At 39.8% G+C, this 25,878-nt stretch overlaps 1 protein-coding gene across 4 annotated transcripts in view; it reads left to right on the top strand.

Moving 5' to 3' along the window:
• SRPK2 (SRSF protein kinase 2) overlaps window positions 1-25,878 on the top strand; it is a 243,120-nt gene that overhangs the window by 149,526 nt on the left and 67,716 nt on the right. For all 4 annotated transcript variants that reach the window (XM_068973390.1, XM_068973392.1, XM_068973391.1 and 1 more), the window contains one exon: window positions 15,405-15,556. In XM_068973390.1, coding sequence (XP_068829491.1) covers window positions 15,405-15,556 — 152 coding nt within the window. The remainder of the gene's footprint in view (window positions 1-15,404; window positions 15,557-25,878) is intronic.

Genomic DNA, 25,878 nt, shown 5'->3' with positions numbered 1-25,878 from the left:
CCTCTCTTACATACATACTTACGAATAGAATTGCTGGGTCATATGGTAACTCTGTTTAACCTTTTGAGAAACTGCTTAGTTTTTCAAAATGGCTGTCTCATTTTCCTTTCTTATTAACAGTCTGTGAGGACTCTAATTTTTGCATATTCTTGCCATCCCTTGTTACTGTCTTTTTGATTGTTGCCGTCCTTGTAGATGTGAACTCATGTCTCACTGTGGTCCATGTATTTGGCTGCGCCAGGTCTTAGTTGTGCCACTCTGGATCTTTTACCTTTGTTGCGGTATGAGGGGTGTTTATTTACAGCATGTGAACTCTTAGTTGTGGCATCATTGTGCTTTTGATTTTTGTTTTTCTGATGGCTAATGATGAACATCTTTTCTATGAGTTTTAAATAGTTTTAGCTCTTAATACGGAGAAGGCAGTGGCACCCCACTCCAGTACTCTTGCCTGGAAAATCCCATGGACGGAGGAGCCTGGTAGGCTGCAGTTCATGGGGTCGCAAAGAGTCGGATATGACTAAGCGACTTCACTTTCGTGCATTGGAGAAGGAAATGGCAGTCCACTCCAGTGTTCTTGCCTGGAGAATCCCAGGGCCGGGGGAGCTTGGTGGGCTGCTGTCTATGGGGTTGCACAGAGTCGGACACGACTGAAGTGACAGCAGCAGCAGCTCTTAATATCTGGGTCTGTGATCAACTATGAGTTATTTTTTTTTTTTTTATGGTGTGTGTTAGGAGTCCAAGTTTATTCTTTTGCATGTGGATATTCATTTGTCTCATGACCATTTGTTTAAAAAAACACTTCTTTCCTTATTGAATGGTCTTGGCACCTTTGTTGAAAAATCATTTGACTGTAATCTGAGGGTTTATTTCTGAACTGTCTATTCCACAGAGTTGATTACTGTACCTTTTTTGTAAGTTTTGAAATCAGGAAGTATGGGTTTTCCAGTATTGTTCCTTTTCTATATTGTTTTTGCTCTTCCAGGTTGTTGCATTTCCATATGAATTTTAGGAATGGCTTGTCAATTTCTGCAAAGAAGCCAGCTGGTATTTTGATAGGCATTAGGTTGAATTTGTCAGTCAGTTTGGGGCATATTGTCATCTTAACAGTATTAAATATTCAATCCATTAACAAGGGTTTTTGTTCTGTTTATTTGATGGTAGCAGTTTAGTTGCGAAGTCGTGTCTGACTCTTGGGACCCCATGGACTGTAGCCATCAGGCTCCTCTGTCCATGGAATTTTCCAGGCAAGAATCCTGGAGGGGGTTGCCATTTCCTTCTCCAGGGGATTTTTCTGACCCAGGGATCGTACCCAGATCTCCTGCCTTGTAGGCATATTCTTTACTGACTGAGCCACTAGGGAAGCCCGAGATCTGTTTATTTAGATCTTTAATTTCTTTCAGTGGTATTTTTTATTTTTCATAGTATATGTTTTGAACTTCTTTTGTTAAATTTATTCCTGTGTACAGTTGACCCTTAACACAGGTTTGAACTATGTGGGTCCACTTATTATGTGGATTCTTTTTTTTTACAGTAGTACCCATATATACGGAGGGCCAGCTATAAGTAGTATTTGGATTTTCAATCTTGCTCCAGCCCTCTCTAATTGTTCAAGGGTCAACTGTATTTTTTTTTCCCCATAGAAAGCAGAAAAAAATAATTTACTCCAAAAGATGGCAGAAATAAATTCACCTTGAAAATATACTTTGGTATAATTCTGGTGAAACAGATTTTCCCTCTGAACATGTTCCCCTACTGGCTGTCCCACTGAAGTTTTATTGTCTTGTAATTTTTAAACATTTCTCTGATTCCCATAATGAGCTGGCAGTAGGCATCTTCAAATCCACAGGTTCCAGGAGAGAGTATTGTTGGCTATTTTTCAGAATAGAACTTTGTATTTCAAAAGAGTATATAAACATTTTATGGAGACAGCACAGTTTAGGGTAAGTAGGCACATGTTTTATCAAAGTGTAAGAAAGGTGACAGGAAAAAATGCTGCAATGTAGAATAAGGCTTTCAAATGTGTTGGGAACGTTTTCAAGGCTGCTGATGGCTAAAATGATCGAGTCAAGGAAAGTGATCTGATTTTCAAAAGGTGATTTTGAATGAAGAGTTCTGTTTGTGATCTCAGAGACTGGTGGGCAGGTCGTCTTCCTCAAGGGCGATGATGCTTGAGGTACCATATGGTTCCATTTTTCAGTTGTGGTCCAAAGAGAGGGTTGAGTTGGGCCAGAATTGTAACCAGCCAATAGAGATAGCAGCAAACCAAACAGGTCACCAAAATGGTGGTGATAACTCCCCAGCTGGGACTGTTCAGGTGGAACCAGGATGCCAGGAAGCCGATGAAGCTACAGAATTCATTGATCATATTGAGAGCCACCATGAGGCTGGTGTCTGTCATGGTTGCTGCCAGAGCTCTGTATTTTTTTTTTTATACTATTGTGAATGAAATTTTATTTGCCTCATTCTTTATATTGTCTGCATGTGGCATAATCTATTATCAAGTTATTAACAAATCTCCCCTTGATGGATATTTAAGTCCCCAAACATTGCTATTTGTAGACTTGTCACTGTATTCGGTGAATTCCAATAAGGAGGTGTGCTGAGCTAAAAGATACTCCAAAATATTGAAATCATCCAAAATGAATGTGCTCTCCTTGTTTATAATTTTACAGCTAAACTTTCAGAAGTGGACTGTATAAAAAAATTATTCCAAACGCCTTTTCAGTTTTTTTTTTTTTTGGTAACTTATTAAAAGTAATGAGGAAGTTCATGTTGCTAAAGTATTGCCTAGAGCAGCCTTTCCAGTAGAACTTTCTGGGATGATGGAAATGTTCTGTCATCTGCACTGTTCAGTACTGTAGCCACTAACTATTGTGTGTAACTATTGAACACTTAAACTGAGGGTAGAGTGACTGAAGAACTGAGTCTTAAATTTTAATTCTGCTTAATTTAGCTAGTGGCTATTGTGTCATATAATTGTAGTTGCTTTTAGATTTAAAGCTTGTAGGAGGGACTTCCCTGGTGATCCAGTGGTGAGGAATCCACCTGCCAGTACAGGGGATGTGGGTTTGATCCCTGGTCTGGGAAGAGCCCACATGTCATGAAGCAGCTAAGCCTATGCATGGGGCACTACTGTTGAGCGCCGTGCACCTAGAGCCTGTGCTTCACAACAAGAGAAGCTACCAAAATGAGAAGCCCAGTTCAGCAGCTAGAGAAAACCCAGGTACAGCAGTGAAGATCCAGTGCAGCCAGAATTAATAAATAAATACAATAAATTACCAAAAACCCCTTGCCAAAAAGAGAAAAAGCAACCTTGCAGAGGTGTGCAAGAGCCATGTCCAAAGTGGGACATCTTGCATTATTTCCTGAGTAGCATGAGGCAATCGTTAGTGGTTCTAGTTAAGTTTCATCAATATGGGTCTCAGTAAACAAGTTTCTTTTTTGAGGGAAAGGGGATTGGTAGTTGCAGTTTACCCTGTACCCAGCTGGCTTCAGATTGCCTACAAACAGATTTAGATAGAAATGCGTAGGTCCTTAGTTTGCTTGTTTTTATATGTGTATCTCATCTTAATGTAAAAAGTATACTTATACAAGGTAAAACTTGTATATTCTCTAAAATCTGTTTTTAAATTTATGAATTTATCTCAGTGATTATGCTATGGGTCACTGACTGAAGATCAGGAACTGGAGAAGGCTAGAATCTGTTGGTGGTTTGACTAACCTTGTATGTTAGCTCTCAACTAAAGCTCCGCTCTTGGCTCTTTAATTCCTCAGTTCTTCTTGGCACTCACACATGCTTGGAAAGGCTTTAGCTACCAACTGCTTGGGCTTCTGAGGTGGCTCAGTGGTAAAGAATCTACCTGCCTATGCAGGAGATGCAGGTTCGATCTCTGGGTCGGGAAGATCCCCTGGAGAAGGAAGTGGCAACCTACTCTAGTATTCTTGCTTAGGAAATCTCATGGACAGAGAGCTTGGTGGGCTATAGCCCATGGGGTTGCAAAAAGTCGGATGCCACTGAACATGTACACACCAGCTACTTACTCAGGACCTCTGATTCTATTTGCAGCCCAAACCTTTGTTTTTTAGCTATGCATACCAAACAGTCCACTGTATTTCTGCAATGCTAGACATCTCACATGCTCCTCAAACTGTGATGAGCTGAAACAGAAGTAAACTTTCACTGAAAACCATTCCTCCTCCTCCTGCTCTGTTCTCCATCCAAATTAATGGCACTCAATATGCCAGCAAATTTGGAAAACTCAGCAGTGGCCACAGGACTGGAAAAGGTGAGTTTTCATTCCAATCCCAAAGAAAGGCAATGCCAAAGAATGCTCAAACCACCACACAATTGCACTCATCTTACATGCTAGTAAAGTAATGCTTAAAATTCTCCAAGCCAGGCTTCAGCAATACGTGAACCGTGAAATTCCAGATGTTCAAGCTGATTTTAGAAAAGGCAGAGGAACCAGAGATCAAATTGCTAACATCCACTGGATCATGGAAAAAGCAAGAGAGTTCCAGAAAAACATCTATTTCTGCTTTCTTGACTATGCCAAAGCCTTTGACTGTGTGGATCACAATAAACAGTGGAAAATTCTTCAAGACATGGTAATACCAGACCACCTGACCTGCCTATTGAGAAACCTGTATGCAGGACAGGAAGCAGCAGTTAGAACTGGACATGGAACAACAGACTGGTTCCAAACAGAAAAAGGAGTACATCATGGCTGTATACTGTCACCCTGCTTATTTAACTTATATGCAGAGTACATCATGAGAAACACTGGGCTGGATGAAGCACAAGCTGGAATCAAGATTGCCGGGAGAAATATCAATAACCTTAGATATGCAGATGACAACCACCCTTATGGCAGAAAGTGAAGAGGAACTAAAGAACCTCTTGATGAAAGTGAAAGAGGAGAGTGAAAAAGTTGGCTTAAAGCTCAGCATTCAGAAACTTAAGATCATGGCATCCAGTCCCATCACTTCATGGCAAATAGATGGGGAAACAGTGGCTGACTTTATTTTGGGGGGCTCCAAAATCACTGCAGATGGTGATTACAGCCATGAAATTAAAAGATGCTTACTCCTTGGAAAGAAAGTTATGACCAACCTAGACAGCATATTAAAAAGCAAAGACGTTACTTTGCCAATAAAGGTCCGTCTTGTCAAGGCTATGGTTTTTCCAGTAGTTATGTATGGATGTGAGAGTTGGACTGTAAAGAAAGCTGAGCGCCGAAGAATTGATGCTTTTGAACTGTGGTGTTGGAGAAGACTCTTGAGAGTCTCTTGGACTGCAAGGAGATCCAACTAATCCATTCTAAAGGAGATCAGTCCTGGGTGTTCATTGGAAGGACTGATGTTGAAGCTGAAACTCCAATACTTTGGCCACCTGATGCGAAAAGCTGACTCATTGGAAAAGACCCTGATGCTGGGAGGGATTGGGGGCAGGAGGAGAAGGGGATGACAGAGGATGAGATGGCTGGATGGCATCACCAACTCGATGGACATGGGTTTGGCTGAACTCCCAGAGGTGGTGATGGACAGGGAGGCCTGGCGTGCTTCAGTTCATGGGGTCGTAACTGAACTATCTTACTATGAGCAACCTAAGAGACACTCACTCACTTCCAGTTAGTGAAATGTTAAGTTCTGAATTCAGGTTTTCATCATCAACTCCTTGGACACCTCACTGGTTTTCCTGCTTCTGTCTTTTATCCTTTGTATCCATTCTGTATACCAGTTGCATATATTCTTTGCAGAGAGCAACTCTCTGGTCCTGAAATTGTGTTTCAGTGGCTCCTACTTGCCTTCAGGATAAAGCCCAAATTCCTTAGAACTGTAAAGTTTTTTCTCTTGGCAGCTGACTGATGCTGAACCTCTTGCTTGTCTCCAGTCACACTAGGCTATTTCAGGACTTTGTGCCTCTGATCACCCTGTTTCTGGGGCTGTGGCCACCCTCTTCCACCCTCTGTGCCTCATTCTGGTCTATATCTAAAATCACCCCCAACATGGTGGTGGTCAGCCCTCTGCCACCTCACCTTCCATGACAACACTCAGAGGAGCTAATTATGTTCCCACATCCATGTGTTTATAGGAATTTCTCTCCCTCTTGCTAGACCATGCATTCCCTCAATACTGGGCTCCTTTGCACTCCGGTGCGTGTCCTGGTACTTGCTGTATGCTTGTCTGAGTATTTGTGGAATCAGTGGCTGCCATTTTTACATGCTTTTTGTACTCTGGTTTAAAGTTTTCTCTTTCTCTACTTCAGTAGTAATAACGTGTTCTGCCAGGCCCCACAACTTTTATATAAGGTATTAATAAAGTAGATAAGAAGTACATAGCTCAGCCATACATATGTTGTCAGGTGGTCAAACGTTCAACTCATTTGTTGTGTAAGGTGTAGTTTACTTTGAAAGCAGGCCTGATTAACATCTTCACTAACTGTGTTCTGTGTTCTAGAAGATAGTGCAGCCTTAGATATAAAATCATCCAAAGTGTCTGACTTGATTGTTTCTGTTAGAATTGGGAACATAAAGTTTTTTTATTTTTTAACCTTCCTGTGCCCCAAGGAGAACTAGTTCTCAAATTCTTAATTCTTCTGATCATTTTAGTTACTTAAAAAAACAAACCCAACCAGATCTCACTGTTGAGGCCAAAATCTGATAATTTAAAGTCAACTACTCTCTTACTTGGCAGCTCTGTTCATTTTCTATTGCTGCATAACAAATTACTGCATTCTTAGCAGCTTGAAACAATACCTGTTTATCAGCTCACAGTTCTGTAAGTCAGAAGTTAGGGCTGCACACTGGACTGAAACCATGCTGTTGGCCAAGGCTGCTGTTCTCATTTGGGGATTCAAGCTCTCTTGTAAGATGTCTGGTATTGACAGAACTCATTTCTTTGCATTGAAGTCCTTGTTAGCCTTCTGGCTGTTGGCTGGGGACCACACTCACTCCTAGAGGCCACTGGCAGTTTCTTCCAGTGTGGCCCTAATGGGCAGTTCATGACACATTTGCTCTTTTCCAGGCTAGCTCAAGCACATCCCTGACAGCTTCTGTGACCAGAGAACTCACTCTCCTTTAAAAAGGTTCATTTGATTAGATCAGGTCTACCCAGTGTAGCTGTCCTTTTGCCATATAACATAATTGAAAGAGTGATATCATATTCAAGGGCTACCTACACCCAGAGGAACAGGGAATTAAACAGGGTACCAGTGCATTCTAAAGGAGATCAGTCCTGGGTGTTCTTTGGAAGGAATGATGCTAAAGCTGAAACTCCAGTACTTTGGCCACCTCATGCGAAGAGTTGACTCATTGGAAAAGACTCTGATGCTGGGAGGGATTGGGGGCAGGAGGAGAAGGGGACGACAGAGGAGGAGATGGCCGGATGGCATCACCGACTTGATGGACATGAGTCTGAGTGAACTCCGGGAGCTGGTGATGGACAGGGAGTCCTGGCGTGCTGCAATTCATGGGGTCACAAAGAGTCGGACATGACTGAGCGACTGAACTGAACTGAAGGGGCTTTGGAGCTCGTTTTAAAATTCTACCTACCACCACAGACATTTAGGTTTAATTTACAGAAAGATTAGAAATTCTCTTTTCATTGGAGAGGAATACATGAAATCATTGTGGCTTCCCGCCCCCCCCCCCCAGGCTGTGTGACTTTACCCAGTGCTATAGCAGCTAGCCTTTTAAGATAAGCTATTCTGAGAGAAAGTATATATTGATTGATTCTATCCTTAAGTAGAAATGCCAGATTGCATGTTTCTCAGGCTGACAGTAACCACCAAGAGAGGGAGAGTAAGAAGGAGGGTGGGAAGAAGAGAGTGAATTTTATATCCGGGTGGTCAACATAAGAAAGAAAAAAAAAATTGACTTTATAGAATAATACCTAAAGAAATTGGTTTGGAATTTCTTTTTTATGTTTTGGTTAATGATTAAATGAATTAATTTCTAAAACTGTGTCAGTTACCATTTAAGCTGATAACAAAGGAAAGTACTTCTTTTTCTGCCAAATGTGAAGTTTAGTTGTCCTTTTCTCTGCTGGAATAGAAAAGAAATAGCAGCTGGAAGGAAATCGGAACTCCTATCTGGTTGCCTTGGCAATATAGAGCAGATGATGCATGCGTTTTGCTAGGGTGGTTCAGTGTTTTCCTCCGTTTTCTGATAGAGCAAATGTACATGAAAAATATAATATGGTGTAGATGATAATCTTAGTACTCTATGTATTTATGTACGTATCTTTGTTTCTAATGTAATATTTAAAGAAAAATATTTTGTGATTTTTTTTAGCTATTTTATGATATGTAGGGCAAAGTAAATATAGTTCTTTGTGAAAAGTAGGAATGACAAGTTGGGACTGTGCTTTTGTAAATTTTTTATTCTGAAGTCTCTGAATTGGTACATTCTTAAATTACTAGGGCTTCCCCAAATGCTCAGTGGGTAAAGAATCCGCCTGCAGTGCAGGAGACACAGGAGATGTGGGTTTGATCCCTGGGTTGGAAAGATCCCCTGGAGGAGAAAGTGGCAACCCACTTCAGTATTCTTACCTGAAAAATCCTATGGATAGAGGAGCCTGGCAGGCTACAGTCCAAAGGGTTACAAAGAGTAGGACATGACTGAGCAACTAAGCAAGCAAAAATAACTTGGGCCTTATGTAAACTTCAGACTATTATTAAATAGATAGACTCTCAGCCTACTTTTTACAGAACTACATGTTACTTTTCACTGTAAATGTACTGAGCAGTTGTAAAAGAGATCTTGCGTATAGATTGCTTAAATTTAAATGTAGATATTTCTGATTTTTCTTGGAAGCATATACTTTATTAAAGTATAAAGTGGATATTAAAAGGCATTATATAGTTTTATAGGCTTCTGCTTTTTAAAAACCAGCTTTTTGAGGTATAATTCACATACTATATATCTTAGACACTTGACGTATGCAGTTTAGTACTTTTTAGTATATTCACATGGTTGTGTAACCATCACCACATTAGAACATTTTCCTGCCTCCTAAAGAAGCCCTCGTACCTGTTAACAGTCTCCATTTCTCTTCTCTCTTTCTCTTGCTCCCAACACTAAGCAACCATTAACTCAGTCTCTATAAATTTGTCAGTTTTTCATTTAGTATAATGTTTTCAAGGGGCATCCCTGTTGTAGTGTGTATTATCAGCACTTCATTTCTTTCTCTTGCTGAATAATATTACATTTTAAGGATATACAGTTTTATTTATCCATCTGTCAGTTGATGCACATTTGGGTTGTTGCCACTTTTTGTCTATTATGAATAACACTGCTGTGAACATTTTTACACAAGATTTTGTGGGTCAAATGTTTTCATTCCTCTTGAGTATATACATGTGAGTGGGATTGTTGAGTTTTAATGGGCTTCCCTTGTGGCTCAAAAGGTAAAGAATCTGCCTGCAATGTAGAAGACCTGAGTTCTATCCCTGGGTTGGGAAGATCTCTGGAAAAGGGAATGGCTACCCACTCTAGTATTCTTGCCTGGGAAATCCCATGGTCAGAGGAGCCTGGTGAGCTATATAGTTGATGGCGTTGCAAAGAGTCAGATATGACTGAGCAACTTTCACTTCTCTCATGGAAACTCTAAATTCAGCCTTCTTCAGAACTATCAGATATTCCAAAACAACTAGTGCAGTATTACACTCCTGCTGCAATGTACGAGGGCTTCAGTTTCTTCATTCTTGACAGTACTTGTTACTGTGTTGTTTACTATTATTATAACCTTCAGTAGGATGTGAAGTATTATATTATCTCATTGTAGTTTTGAATTCCCTTGCTCAGATGATTAATGATGTTGAACACATTTTCATGTGCTTATTGGTCATTTGTATATCTTCTTTGGAGAATTATCTGTTCTATTTCTTTTCCTTAATTTTTAAATGTATCTTTTAAAAATTGCTTATGCTCTTAGTATCATGTCTAAGAAGCATTGCCTAGCCTTGGGTGATTGAGATTTACTCATTTTTTCCCACAAGTTATTCATTTTGAGTTAATATTATGTATTTGTGCGTGGTAGGCCTCACATAGGTATTTTTGTGTGTGTGTGTGTTTTTAAAATATACAGATAGTCATTTGTGTCAGGACCGTTTGTTGAACAGAGTATTTTTTCACCATTTAGTTTTGTTGGCACTGATGTTGAAAATATTAATGTCCTGTCCTATCCCTCTCCCACTGCATCTGCATGCTTCTAATAATATTTGGCCACCGCATGGATTGCAGAATCTTAGTTCCCCAATCAGGAATTGAACCCAGGGCATAGCACTGAAAATGCTCAGTCCTAACCACTGGGCTGCCAGAGAACTCCCTAATAATTCTGAATAATTTTTTCAGTTTGTTTTTTGAAATAATGTCTTGATGGTTATCAGTAGGATTAATGAATTTTTTTTGATGTCACTTGATGTATTTCATGATTATGCACTTGATGAGATCATCTCTTGATTTTTTTTAACAGTTGAGATTTTAACCAAGCTTTTAAGTGTGGTAGAAACCACCAGAGACCGCTTTGAAGAAGTCAGCTTTAAGAACAATGTGGCATCATTCTCTCTTCTGTATGGTTGCCCTAAGACAAATGATTATGCCTTTTCTGTGTGGTAGGCAGTAACAAGGCTGGATGGGATGAAAAGGAGTCAGTGACTGGGCTATAACATTTGGCAATTACAGTATATTGACCTTACTATGATGAACTGGGTAATTTGAGAATTGGTGATTTTTGGTGTGAAGCAGATTATTGGGAGACACCTTAGAAAGAAATATTCACTAGCGTGACCACTGCCAAGCCACTCCTCTGCTGCTGTTGAATCTGAGGGTCTAGACTAGTACCATCTAGTAGAAATGTAATGTGGGCCTCATTTGTAATTTAAAGAGTTCTAGAAGCCACATTAAAAAGTAAAAAGTAGCTGAATTTCATTTTAATAATTTATGTTTAAAACATTATTTTAACATGTGATAAGTATAAAATTATTCAGATATTTCACTTTTTGTACTACCTTGGATATTCAGTATGTGTTTTACATTTAGAGCACATCTCAGTTAGGACAAGGCACAGTTTTAAGTGTTCAGCACCCACATGGGGCCAGAAGATAGCACAGTTCTAGATGTTTTGATATGATAGCCAGTCAAGATATTACATGAACATTACTCAACTTCCTCTGTGTTTCAAGGTACCCTGACTCATCCCTTTAACTTGATAGGACTGGCTTTTGGGAAACTATCTGCTTGCTGTTCAGTGTGACCCTCCCTGAGACCAGAGGGTCTGAGAATTTTGTTAAGTGATATGGCAGCTCACCAAATGGGTCATGAATAATTGAGAGACATATATTATAATAAAGATACCTAAGCCTCTCAAACTAGACAAAATGGGCCTGAAAAACTAGAGTCTTGCCTCCCGTATCACAGATACAATGTACTCCACTGCAGTGCAGCTGTGTATAACAAATACTACTGATGAGAGGTGCTCACATGGGCATCATTTTGCCCCTGCATCCTTGGATTTGTCAATGTCTGGACATGTTTTTTTGATGATTTGAAAAAATGTTTGATTGGAATACAGTTGATTTACAATGTTGTAGTAGCTTTTAGGTTTACAGCAAAGTGAACCAGTTATACATAATTTCACCCTTTTCTTTTTTTTAGTTTCTTTTCCTTTGTAGGACATTGCAGAATATTGAGTAGAGTTTCCTGTGCTAAAGAGCAAGTTCTTGTCAGTTACTTATTTTATATGTAATAGTGTGTGTATGTCAGCCCCAGTCTCCCAGTTTATCTCCATCCTCCCCACGTCCCCTGGTAACTGTGAGTTTGTTTTCTATATTCATGACTCTACCTCTGTTTTGTAAATAGATTTCATGTGTAAGTGGCATTATATGATATTTGTCTTTGACTGACTTCACTCAGTCTGAAATCTCTAGGTCTATCCATGTTGCTGCAAATGGCATCATTTCAGTCCTTGTTTTGGCTGAGTATTTATTCCACTGTATGTGTGTACCACATCTTCTTTATCCATTCCTCTGTTGATGGACATTTAGGATAGCTTTTTTCTTGATGTGTTTTGACGATCACAGCTGGCATACAGTGGCTTGAGACCAGGCTGATAGCATTCCACAGAGTATGAAGCAGCACCCACAACCGTGAGCTATCTGGCCCAAGTTTCAGTGGTGCTGAGCATAGCAGTACCCTGCATCAGTGAAACAAGATCCTTCAGTTTTACTAATTGTTACATAGTCTCCACAGGTAACATGCAGTGTTATTTTCTCTTTGTTTTGTTTTTTAAATTTAGAGAATCTCTTTTTTCTTTCATGTAAAATTTCTAAGGAAGAAGCAGTCAACTTGTAAAGTATTTCTGATTGAGCCAGTTTGTTAGATAGATTCCACCCATGCCGCCTTTTCTCTAACGTCTTCTCTTTGGGAAGTGGTGAAACTGGTGAAGTTCCTCTCTCACATCCCCTTCCTCAGACCTCTTTTCCCTGGAACCATTTTACTTTCACTAAAGAAAGTCGTGTCTGTTAGAAAAGAAAATAAGCAGTTGCAAAGCTGCCAGGAGGATGGTTGCACTTCCATAAGGTCTCCTGGGGGTTTTTTTTGGATGTTCTGTCAGAGATGTGGGTGTTTGGTTGTGATGACTTCCTTTCAGTGCTCCATCATGAGACACAGTTAACTCAGAATGTTATCACCACCGTTGTCCTAATGTCTGTTACCCAGGGAGCTGTAACTTTGAGTCTTCATAAATTCTAGCAAGTAAAAATCAGTGCTAGTCATTGTCAGATTATAAATGTTCCTTAGTTGTCCTGTCAAAGGTAATCATACTTGCCATTGTTGGCCTTTAAGGTTACCATGTGATCCCCACCCCATCCTAATGACTGCTGGTGTTTCTGTTGCCTTCCTTCATCTGCTGTAGCACTTTTGAGTTTTGGTGACAAACCACAGATGAGCTATAACAACCTTACGTTGTTCAGTTCAGTTCAGTCGCTCAGTCGTGTCCAACTCTTTGCGACCCCATGAATCGCAGCACGCCAGGCCTCCCTGTCCATCACCATCTCCCGGAGTTCACTCAAACTCACATCCATCGAGTCAGTGATGCCTTCCAGCCATCTCGTCCTCTGTCGTCCCCTTCTCCTCCTGCCCCCAATCCCTCCCAGCATCAGAGTCTTTTCCAGTGAGTCAACTCTTCTCATGAGGTGGCCAAAGTACTGGACTTTCAGCTTTAGCATCATTCCTTCTAAAGAAATCCCAGGGCTGATCTCCTTCAGAATGGACTGGTTGGATCTCCTTGCAGTCCAAGGGACTCTCAAGAGTCTTCTCCAACACCACAGTTCAAAAGCGTCAATTCTTTGGCGCTCAGCCTTCTTCACAGTCCAACTCTCACATCCATACATGACCACAGGAAAAACCATAGCCTTGACTAGACGGACCTTAGTCGGCAAAGTAATGTCTCTGCTCTTGAATATGCTATCTAGGTTGGTCATAACTTTTCTTCCAAGGAGTAAGCATCTTTTAATTTCATGGCTGCAGTCACCATCTGCAGTGATTTTGGAACCCCCAAAAAATAAAGTCTGACACTGTTTCCACTGTTTCCCCATCTATTTCCCATGAAGTGATGGGACCGGATGCCATGATCTTCGTTTTCTGAATGTTGAGCTTGAAGCCAACTTTTTCTCTCTCCACTTTTACTTTCATCAAGAGGCTTTTTAGTTCCTCTTCACTTTCTGCCATAAGGGTGATGTCATCTGCATATCTGAGGTTATTGATATTTCTCCCGGCAATCTTGATTCCAGCTTGTGTTTCTTCCAGTCCAGCGTTTCTCATGATGTACTCTGCATATAAGTTAAATAAACAGGGTGACAATATACAGCCTTGACGTACTCCTTTTCCTATTTGAAACCAGTCTGTTGTTCCATGTCCAGTTCTAACTGTTGCTTCCTGACATTGAAGGCAGCGTAATAAAGGCTATTTGGGGCCTATCTTAGATTTGGCAAGAATTTAGGGTTTCAGCTTAAAAGGGGGCGGCTCCTCTGGCTCTGCCTCTTGCTCGCAGCTGGAATGAGCTTGCACCCTGTGATGGCTGCCCTTCTCAAGCAGGTTTCCAGGGCTCTACGCTGTAGGCTGAACCATGGTGAAGAGAGAGGATTTAGAGCCAGCCTTTCATTCTGCAAGGAGTGACAGTGTTCCAAAAGGTGCTTTTAGAAAAGGGGGCATTAGTACTGGGCAGCCCTGCTCCCTCCAAAACATGGCTGTTATCTACCACATTGGTGCCTGTGAAGTTCTCCTTGCTCCCCAGACTAGAGGCCCTCCGCCTATCCCCCTGAACCTGTCTCTGGGAACCAGTTTAACAGCCAAATCCCATTGCCCCTGTTACTTGGCATCCATTCCTTCCCCACTTTATACCTGTAGAGCTATGGCCAGCTCAGGGAGAGCAATGGTGGTCCTGTTGTTAGGGTAGCTTGCCACTCAAGGGACATTCTGCATCCAGTTGAGTCTTGAGGTTCAAGATTTCCCATTGGGATATGGCTAGAAGTTGCAGGTGAATTTTATAAGTGGAAACTTCATTTTATAGAGTTGCATTATGAATGCCTTATTTTTGAGCAAATTTAATATATTCTTGAGGTATTCTAGATATTTGAAAGGTTTACATCTGTAACCTCTTAAGTTTTTTGCTTCTTTTTAGTGTTATAGGTTTTCCTATCTTTTGTAAAAGAGTATGCTAAATATTTAGCTTTATGTGGCAATCAGAAATGACCCATGGAAACTTTGCGTTGATGTATGAATTGTATTTGTATTAGACCACATTCACATGTTTTCTTTGTTTAATTTCCAGTTTGGAACAATGTTCTTGTCTTGATAAGTAAGGTTGATAGAGAACTGAATTGTTTAATGAAAATATCTATCTATCAGTTACAGTAAACATTAGTTGGCTTTTATGAGTTATCCAAGAATCCTAACCACATTTCTATGGTGTCAATGGGTAAATAAAGTTTGATTGAAAAATGGATAATCTGTTTTTTTTTTTTTAATGTCCAGGATTGTTGTCCTCTTTTTTCTAATCTTTGAGAATGTGTTCTAACTAATAAGCTTATGTGTCATGGGGGGCTGATTGCCTTATTTCACTTACAATTCATGATATTAATATATGAGGACTTAAGAAATATTGAAGCTCTGAGTGAAAATGTGCCTGCAAAAATATTCGTCGGCTAATAGGATAGCCAAGGGTAGCCTTCTTGTGATTTGAAACTTTTACTTGAATTCACCTAAAATGAAGTAACATTAATCAGTATTTCTTCTTAGTGTGTGAAAAGTTATATTTTTTTCCATGTTAAGAAACTCTGAAGTGTGTTCATAAAACAGGATTTCCTTCTGAGTCAATAGGAATTCTCCCTCCTCTTGTTTCAGGCCGGAGCCTCAGCAGAAAGCTCCCTTGGTTCCTCCAGCGCCGCCTCCACCACCACCGCCGCCTCTGCCAGACCCTGCCCCACCAGAGCCAGAGGAGGAGATTCTGGGGTCAGACGATGAGGAGCAGGAGGACCCCGCAGACTACTGCAAAGGTGATGTGCTTGCCTTCCCCCCGGGCCACCCCATGATTTGTTGGGGGTAAGGCCAAAAGGGAGTTAATGATGCAGACTACTTGATGTCAATATTGTTAAAAAATTTTTGGATTGTTTAGTATAAAATGATACCAGAAAATATGAGAGATATCAGAAGGAAAATTTTTTTAAGAGATAGAAAGTAAAATACATAGGTGCACATACATATACTGAGTAATTTCAAGATTTAAATCTGCTGACAGAATTAAAGATGGTATACAGCAGGATAATTAAATATAAAAACAAAATAAGCCATCTGAGAAGAACATAGAAAGTAGGTTGAGAGCTGAAGAACTGATGCTTTTGAGTTGTGGTGCTGGAGAATACTCTTGAGAGTGCTTGGGACAGCAAGGAGATCCAGTCAATCCTAAAGGAAATTAACCTTGAATATTTACTGGAAGGACTGATGCTGAAGCTCCAATACTTTGGCCACCTGATGTGAAGAGCTGGCTCATTTGAAAAGACCTTGGTGCTGGAAAAGATTGAGAGTAAAAGGAGAAGGGAATGGCAGAGGATGAGATGGTTTGATAGCATCACCAAGTCAATGGATATAAGTTTGCCAAACTCCGAGAGAGAGTGAAGGAAATGAGTGTTATGCAGTCCATGGGATCGCAGAGAGTCAGACCTGACTGACTGACTGAACACCTACCACCACCAGACTCCTACTGGGGGAGCCAGTCTGTTGTTCATTACATTGGGTATAAGTTTCCTGGCTGCCAAGACCATCAAGGAGCTCTTCCTTTCTCTGGATAGCATTGAGTTACATAGTATTTTGTCTGTGGAAAGAAAATCTCCCCATTTGTTTATGGAGACAGATGTTTTCCTGGCACTGTACTCAACAAAAAACCTATTTTGTAGGTTCTGCCATTGTGTGACATAGTAGATTATGTTTTCAGCTGTGATTTCACAGAATGCATAGAAATTATTCAGGTAAAGTATTCTTGTATTTATGTTTTGTAAAGACCAAGAGCATACAGCTAAACTGCTAAAAGGCAAGCATATTGTATGATGAATATTGAAAATAATTTGATCCAGACCTCATACTCTGTGTAGACTGGATCCCAAGAATCTAGTAGAAAGGAAAGGCAGTCCATTTGCTGCCTCTTTGTTACTTACCTTTCTCTCTTGGACTTTAATTCCCTGAAATATAAAATTATCACAGTTTGAATTCTTAGCTTCTGAACAGTTAACAAGACATTTATTTGCTACAAATTATGGGAAATGTAAATCAGATTTTATATGGCTTAAGGATAGATGGCAGGAAATACACACTGTTTAGGCCATAAAGCGTTAATGCCTCTCTTTCTCTCTTGTATCTTAGTATCAATTTAGCTAGTGATTGCAGGTCATTTGTGTGTTGGTTAAAGGATAGTGTACTTTTTAATTACCAGGAAGCAAAAGTTATCATTCTGCTATGAAACTTCAAGAAGGAATCTTCCTGTCTAACATGATTCTTCCATAGGTGTAGATTTCTACACCTAGAATCAGCATTTTCCTTAGAAAATGAAATATTTATCTGTAGCATTTATCTAACTAGTGATTATGACCCCACAGGTAAAGGTCTGTACCTTCTAATATGGAAAAGAAGATGTTTTCCTTCCTCTCTCTTGTAATCTGCATTTCTTGGTTTGAAAATGAAGTTATATGAAGAGGAGATGTGAACAGCTGTCTTTAGATTGTGCTTCTTAGGCCAAAGTATCAGGCTGGTGTGAAAGAACTGTTCTCTGCAGAATGTTAGGCTCCACCCTACTGGAATGAGATCTGTTTGCCTCATACCTGGATCTTTTGTGGTATAGATCATAACATGTTGTTTAAGATAACATAAACACTTTCAAGGAACTGATGGAGCTGATTGGCAATGTCTGGGAAAAGAACTGTGGCTCGCCCCACCCCACACTGCCCCATCCGTTAGAAGAGATACCTTTCTCCCTGGAAGTGGATGAGTTTCAGTTACCAACATGGTGCTTTATCACCCATGAGTACTTTAGTATATTTTGCCTGCAGTCAAGTACGTTCTCCCGTGTTAACCGCTACACAACTGTCAAGAAGTTAATGTTGATATACTTCTACTGCTCAGTCCTCGGACCCCACTCAGGTTTTACCAGTTGCCCAATAGTGTTGTTTATGTGAAACCAATCCATTGCAGAATCACATTATATTTTGTTTTCTTCTTCCTTTGATCTGGAAGAGTTCTTTAGTTTTTTTCTTGGCTTTTGTGACTTTGACGTTTTTGAAGATGTGGGCCAATTATTTTGTATAGTCTTTCTCAATTTGGAAAAACAAAATAGTGCTGTTCTGTGAGAAGTGTTCTTCTCATTGCATCATATCAGATAGTGCATGATTTTGATTTAAACCAGCACTATTGATGTTGACCACTTGTTCAGGATGGTGTCTGCCAGATAGCTCTACTGTAAAATTGCTCTTTACCCCCTCATAGTTAATAAGCAGTCTGTTGAGAGTAACTTTGAAGCTGTGTAATATGCTTTTGTCAGAAAATTTACTTGCTTCTTACTTTCCCTCTATCCTGTCTCTCCCTCCCTCCCATCCATCCATCCATTTATCTGTCAGTTTGTGTATCTTAAATGTATTAACTCATGGGTTTTCTTTTTATTCAGTGGGGTATAGTCAGCTACTTTCCTTATTTGTTTTGATAGTTCAGTTCACTTCAGTCGCTCAGTCGTGTCCGACTCTTTGCGACCCCATGAATCGCAGCACGCCAGGCCTCCCTGTCCATCACCATCTCCCAGAGTTCACTCAAACTCACGTCCATTGAGTCGGTGATGCCATCCAGCCATCTCATCCTCGGTCGTCCCCTTCTCCTCCTGCCCCCAATCCCTCCCAGCATCAGAGTCTTTCCCAATGAGTCAACTCTTCTCATGAGGTGGCCAAAGTACTGGAGTTTCAGCTTTAGCATCATTCCTTCCAAAGAAATCCCAGGGCTGATCTCCTTCAGAATGGACTGGTTGGATCTCCTTGCAGTCCAAGGGACTCTCAAGAGTCTTCTCCAACACCACAGTTCAAGAGCATCAATTCTTTGGCACTTAGCTTTCTTCACAGTCCAACTCTCACATCTATACATGACCACAGGAAAAACCATAGCCTTGACTAGGCGGACCTTAGTCGGCAAAGTAATGTGTCTGCTTTTGAGTATGCTATCTAGGTTGATCATAACTTTTCTTCCAAGGAGTAAGCATCTTTTAATTTCATGGCTGCAGTCACCATCTGCAGTGATTTTGGAGCCCCCCAAAATAAAGCCTGACACTGTTTCCAGAGCTTCCCTGGTGGCTCAGAGGTTAAAGCGTTTGCCCACAATGCGGAAGATTTGGGTTCGTTCCCTGGGTTGGGAAGATCCCTTGGAGAAGGAAATGGCAACCCACTCCAGTATTCTTGCCTGGAGAATCCCATGGACATAGGAGCCTGGTGGGCCACAGTCCACAGGGTCGCAGAGTTGGGCACGACTGAGCGACTTTACTTTCACTGTTTGCTCATATATTTCCCATGAAGTGATGGGACCAGAGGCCATGATCTTCGTTTTCTCAATGTTGAGCTTTAAGCCAACTTTTTCACTCTCTTCTTTCACTTTTAACTTTTTGATGCTTAGATTTTCTCAAATTGGCCATTAGAAGTCCCTTCAGGTTACTTATGTGTCCTTTTGAAAAGTACCTATCGTTCTTTTTTTGTTCTGTACATTATTTTTTCACTCAGTATGTATTAGAAGTCACTCTGTAAACTACCTATAAAGCTGTGTCACTTGTTTCATTTATTGTTGTTTTTTAAGTTTCGTGTAAGCCTTTTTAATTAAAAAATTTTATACAGTTTTAAAGGTTATACTTTACAGTTATTTCAAAATTTTGGCTATATTCCTTGTGTTGTACAATACATCCTTGAACCTGTCTTATATCCAGTAATTTGTACCTCCTACTCCTGCAGCTGTGTATCTTCCTCCACTCCAAGCCTGTAATCATTACTTTGTCCTCTGTATCTATGAGCCAGCTTCCTTTTTTTTTTTTTAATTTACTGGTTTATTTTTTAAGTTTCTCATATAAGTGATATCATTACAGTATTTATCTTTCTCTGACTTATTTCAGTTAGCATAATGCCCTCCATGTCTGTCCATGTTTCTAAAAATGGCAAAATTCCATTTATTTTAGTGGTTGTATAGTATTCCATGGTGTATATATATGTGTGTGTGTGTGTATGTGTGTGTGTGTATATATATATATATATATATATATATATATATATGTGTGTGTGTGTGTGTATATATATATATATATATATATATATATAAAAGATACCATGTCTTCTTTATCCTTCTCTTGATGGGAAAAGTCCCTATCATTCTTAAATCCTTTCTTATTTTCATTTTTTTAAAATTAATTAATTTTTTATTTAATTTTAAAATCTTTAATTCTTACATGTGTTCCCAAACATAAACCCCCCTCCCACCTCCCTCCCTTTCTTATTTTCAAATAAGATGTATTCATCTTATAATTTTCCTACTCCAGGCCTGGAATCAGCTTTCTCCACAAGGAGTGCTGGAGATAACAGTATTTAGAAAAGAAGATCCGAGCATTAGAGTGAGACTGTTACTCTTGGGTGTCCCCACTTCTCAGTCCCTTAGCACAGAGCTAAAGACACACACTCCCTTTAGGTTTGTATTTCTGTGTTTATTTACGGATGTATTAAAATCCATGAGTTTATTATATCTCATTTCCACTCTTAATACCAGGAGATTCAGCTCAGTTTTCTCCTTAGCCTATCTGTAGTTTCTTTTGCAGTAAGAGACTTGGCTGTCATTATCCTCTTTATATTTACTTATTCAACTTCCTTGTATGTAAGAGTCACCAGTCATTGTCACTGCCATTTTGGACATGTCTGCCCTTTCCTTATTGCCTAGCTTGTTCTTGGACATCCTCTGTTGCTTGGCACTACCTAGTGGCTATGTACTGATGTGTTCGGGAGGATGGAAGGAGAGAGCTGCCCTTCACAGTCTAAGGGTATGTTTTGCTTAGTCTGTGTATGTGGCTTCTCTCTCTTCTGTCACTTCACAGCTTCGCTTGTTTCCTTCATCTTCATTCTTAGAGAATCTCTGCCCTGCCAGCCTCTTCTTGATAGTCCTGAAGTGAAAGAAAACATCAACAGAAACAAAACACACTACATCTTTTATCTCTCTTTACAAAAGACGTTTTTGTTCATTATAGGAGTTATAAGTATTTGGGGGGGTCATGGTGTGGAAAGTCACCTGGAATCCCACCATCCACCTTTTGCTGCAGTAAGCTTTTAAGTTCCTGCAATTCTGAATCATTTATGACCAACCAACGTGTATCTTAACTTTTTGCCTTTTTTTTTTACCTCTTTACCTTGGTAAAAGCTAAAGCTCTTTCCTTATTCAGAGCATGTGCAATGTTTGTTGTTTTAACAAAAAAGCCACTGTTTAAAGGTCTGATATCGCTAATGCATTATTCATTGCTCCCTTCTATTGTGCTTGGCAGTCTCTGTGGCCTGGGACTATTTCCCTTTCTTCACAGCTAACATGTTCCTGTCCATAAGTCCCAGGGGAGTATGGACTTCAGCGTCTGCAAAACTTGGGTCAAAACCTGGCCCTGTTGCCCTCCATTTCTGTATGCTTGGGCAAGTCCCTTTGTTCTAGGCTTGAGTCTCTTCGTCTCTCCTATAATATCGTCTGTCCGTATAATAACATATGTAATGGCATCTATCCCCTACGGTTTTATGAGGAATAAAATGAGATAAATATGCTTCTGTGTATCAGGGCATCTTACCTGATACCTAGAGAGAGGATTGTTCTGAAATATGAATTCTCTTTTTGCCAGTCCTCTTTTTGTTCAATCATCCTCTTCTTGTGTGTATTACCATCTGTACTTACATGCTGGCCCCCTGAGTGGTCTTAAATGCCTTACTTGTGGTGGACTTGCAAAGAGAGTGGTCAGCACTGCTTCTTTCTCTCCTTGTTTTTTATTGGTTACCTCTGGTCAGTTGTCTGCGGCAGTAACTGTAGCAGCAGGCTGTGCAGTTTATTCTGGATTTTACTTCCAAGTTCAGAGGATAACAGGGGTCAGGCATGGAGTCAGCTTATAAGTAAACAGTTCCAGGAGGCCCTTGTGTAATACTTGCTCACTTTGTTTATTTTTTTTTTTAACTTACAGCTTCCTTGTCAGTGCAAAACTTCCTCCTCTGGGGAGATTTTAATCTAATGTGGGTTTTCAGAGTGTGACCTGTACCCCCTGCATCAGAACTTTCCTAGGCTGGACTCTGAATCTCGAGTTGGAATCCTTGGGAGTAGGATCCGGACTCTAAGTATTTAACAAGTTCACTTAGTGATTGTTTCTGCACATTGAAGCTGAAGTTGGCTCACATGAGGCACCTACCATTTGTCTAAAACTCCAAAGCTATAACTGCAAGAAGTGATCCTTCTCTTCACTTTACTCTGTGTTACTGATTTACTGTGAAAGGGGAATTACTGTTTTGAACTACATTATCTTCTAAAATTTCCCCAGAACTCTGAGCACACATGTACCCCAAGGACTAGTAAATGGTGAAAGAAGGAACATTGCTTTGATATATCATGCTGCCTGCACCGACTGACTTCCTCAGAGATCCTGTTTTGTAGCTCTCCTAAATCATTTTTAGATTAAGTTGGCACATTCGTTATGCAGTTTGTCACTTAACATTATTTCTGGAGACACTGGTTTCAACATAGTTGTGGCCTGACTTGGTACTAAAACATGTCATTTCCTTATGCCTTCTTCAAATCCCTGACACATCTTATTTAGGACCCTTGATCACCCATAGTAGTGCCCACCCCACCCCATCCCCCTTATCCCTCGTGATGTGTGATTATACATTTATTTTTGTGTTTCTGATCTCTTTCTCCTCAATCTGAATGATTTCCTATAATCAGGAACAGTATGTTTTGTTAATCCCACTGCATTTGAACCATCTACTGTGCAGTAAGTGTTTTTGGTTGGATGAAGAAATTGTCTGTAGTGTTAAGCTTCAACTAAGGGCAAGAGAGTACTGGTGTTACCTCTGTGTCTGAGAAGGCGTGTCAGAGTGAGGAGGTTGACGTGCCATGGAGAACACACAAATCAGAGTACAGATCCTTCATTTCTGCTCTAAATTGTCTTAAAATCATCACAGTGCCCCAGAAAGCTTTAGTAGGGATCTGGGAATATCTTCTTCCAAACATAGGGTAAACAATATGAATAGTTGCCTGCTAAAAATGTGGACTGGCTTCCTTATATACAAACTGCCCTTACCATGTGTGTTTACTGTCCATTTGTGAACAGTTTAGCCTTGTTGAATGTTAGTAATTCTCAAAATGTAATGTTGGTTACAAGTTCATATTGGTCTTCTCTCTGCACAATCTGTGATTTATGACTATTTTATAGCTTTAAGATTTGCTTGTTTTTTAAGGAAAAAAAGCAACATTCATTACACACGTTGATTTAGAAATGGTGTCATTTAGCTGAAATATTTTATTGAAAGTGCAGTCTTTTTTTTTTCAGGCACAACTTTATTATTATTTTTTCTTTTGTTTTGCAATCAGTAAAGGAGACTGGGTTCTAGAAGCAGCAATAATCTGATGCAACAAGTCTGTGCATTCTTCTTTTTTGTTTATGTTTAAATACATCTAAATTATCACACTGTTGGCACACCTCATTTGTATGAAATTCTGCACCACACATACTAATTGTAGTAAAGTTAGCCTCTCATGCCAGTTAAAAAAAAAAAAGACTACTCTGGAAGATAATTTTCACTGAACTCTAACCAACCTTGGTTAAGTGGACAGTGACAAGATTATAAATGATACAAAAAATAACATTTTAACATTTGGGTAATTTTTAATATATTCTACCCTCATATGGTCCTCAGAATTAAACCATAATGAGCAGAAGAGGAAAAAGAATGCCACTGAGTGCTAAGGCAGAACATCCTGACAGAAGTGATGAAGGTAAAGTCTATACTAAATATCAAGTGCAGAATTTCATAGGGCCAACAGGTTAACAGTCTATATTTTTCACTTACACAGGTGAAGTGGATTTTGCAATTGTCAGTTATGTTAAATGCACCAAATAAAGCTCCTAAAATTGATACTATAAGTCTCCACCTTAAGTTTTCCAGACTGCAACTGTGCAGAAGTATAGTCTTTTTTATTTATTTTTTGCAGTAGGTCCTTGTTGATTGTCTGTTTTAAACATAGCTGTGAATACTTGTCAGTCCCAAACTCCCAGTCTATCCCAAGCCCTCACCCTTCTCCTCCATAACTGTAAGTTCATTTTCTAAGTCTGTGAGTCCATTTCAGTTTTGTAAGTAAGTTGATCTTTTTTAAGATTCTCTATATAAGCGACATCATAGGATATTTTTCTTTCTGTGTGATTTACTTCACTTGGTAAGTCCAGGTCCATCCAAAAATGTAGTCTTTAGTTTCTGTTCTTTTTGAAAGTAAAAAATAAACTTTATTCATTCACAGTTCTTTTCCTTAAAACCACTAACGCTGCATACATACTGAATTCACCATGGTAGTCTGTGTTTTTAAAAATTACTTGGCTTAATTTGGCTTACTTGAAGCCTTGAGAAGAGATTCTGCGTATCTATATGAGGAAGGTAATATGCCCTTGAATTTTTTACATGAGGCTTCATTATATTCCTTTTGCGCAGACTGAGGTGATTCCAGCACTGTCAGGCCTGTTGCTGCTGTGAATCACTAATGATGTGGCTATTTATTGATCACTAAGCTTTAGTTGCATAACAAGGGAATTCTCTGAGGCTTTCCTATATGTATTGTATTTTACTACAGCGATTGGAAGGGTGAATGAGAAACAGCCTGTGTTTTCTAGGAGTTCAAGGCCTTATAGACTTCACTAGTAGAACATAAGCTCCTTCATGGAAGAGTCTGTCTAGGCTCCCGTTCCGTGAGTAATACAGAGGGAAAACAATCTGTGGTCTGCTGAATATGGAGTCATTGAATGGACCAGACTAAGAAACTACTGAAGTGCCTTTCTTGGTATTTTTTTGTGTGGTTAATTATAAGAGGAGGAAAAAGGAAAATTTGTGAGGACTTTAAAGGAATGAGGTTGTATTTGACTAGAGGTAAAAGAAAAGACTTCATAGAAAATGAAAAGGGGGCCTTTCCAGTTAAGAGTAATTCAACTTTTTTGTTGAGGGTGGACATTTCTCTGGTGTTTTCAGTGCCAAGGGTGCAGGTTAATCCCTGGTCAGGAAATGAGATCCCACAAGCTGCTGGACTAAAAAAAACAACTCTTGTAGTGTGACCACCTCTCTTAAAAATGTGTTTAAGGATGATATAGCTATACCAAAATGTCAGCAGTAGGTATGAGGTTAGTGTGGAGGCTTCTTTCTCTACTTTTATGTCTAGTTGTTGTAGTACGTCTGTTGAAAAAACACTTTTCTTTCTCCCTATGGAATTGCCTGGTGCCTTTGTAAATAAGTTTACCATATGTATTAGGGTCTATTTATGGACTCCTTTCTGTTCCATTCCACTTTTGGTCTGTTCGTGCTCTTACTCTGTGCTGCCTTGATTTGTGTAGCTTTATATAGTAAGTCTTGAACTGGGTAGTGGATGCCCTCCAACTTTGTGCTTCTTTTCCAGGATAGGTTTTGACTTAACTAGTTCCTTTGCATTTATGTATAATTTCAGCCTCAGCTTGTACAGTTAATTTAGATGTCTTTCTTTAATAGCATTGAATCTTCTTATCTATTGTAGAAGAGCATAACTTACCACCCCTAAAGTCTTTTTTGGCATGTGGTTTATTTTGAGCTGAAAAGGGCCAAAAGACTCAGGAAGACACTTTTGATCTTGTGCGGCCTGTGCCTGCAGCGGCTTGGTTTCCCAGTCAGAGATTGAGGCTGGGTCGCAGTGTTGAGCACACCAAATCCTAGACACTAAATTAATGGTCAGTGACAAGGACTCTGGCTTTTCAGCTTTACGCAGAAGAATTTCCACAAAGATGGAAAGTATTGAGGCAAGTCAAGTATTTCTTAGGAGGAAAAGAGTACAGTATGTGTGAATAGACACACGGGCAGACTGAGAGGTAGAGAGTCCCTGAGTTGTGCCCTCCTGGCAGTTTAAATCACTTTTCTGGTTATCATGGCAATCACCAACTGTCAAGGCCCTGAGGGTTGTGTCATTTAGCATGTGAATGTATTACAGTGAGTGTATAATGAGGCCTATGGCCTCCTGGAAGCCAGACCTTCCGTCTTCTTGAGCCTTGTTGATTCTCACCAGTTCTTTTTTTTTT

This window comes from Capricornis sumatraensis, chromosome 5, assembly GCF_032405125.1.
Source record: "Capricornis sumatraensis isolate serow.1 chromosome 5, serow.2, whole genome shotgun sequence".
In the NCBI taxonomy this organism is placed as follows: Eukaryota; Metazoa; Chordata; class Mammalia; order Artiodactyla; family Bovidae; genus Capricornis; species Capricornis sumatraensis.
The sequence above is the reverse complement of the archived record's forward strand: the minus strand, read 5'-3'. Positions and strand labels throughout refer to the sequence as shown.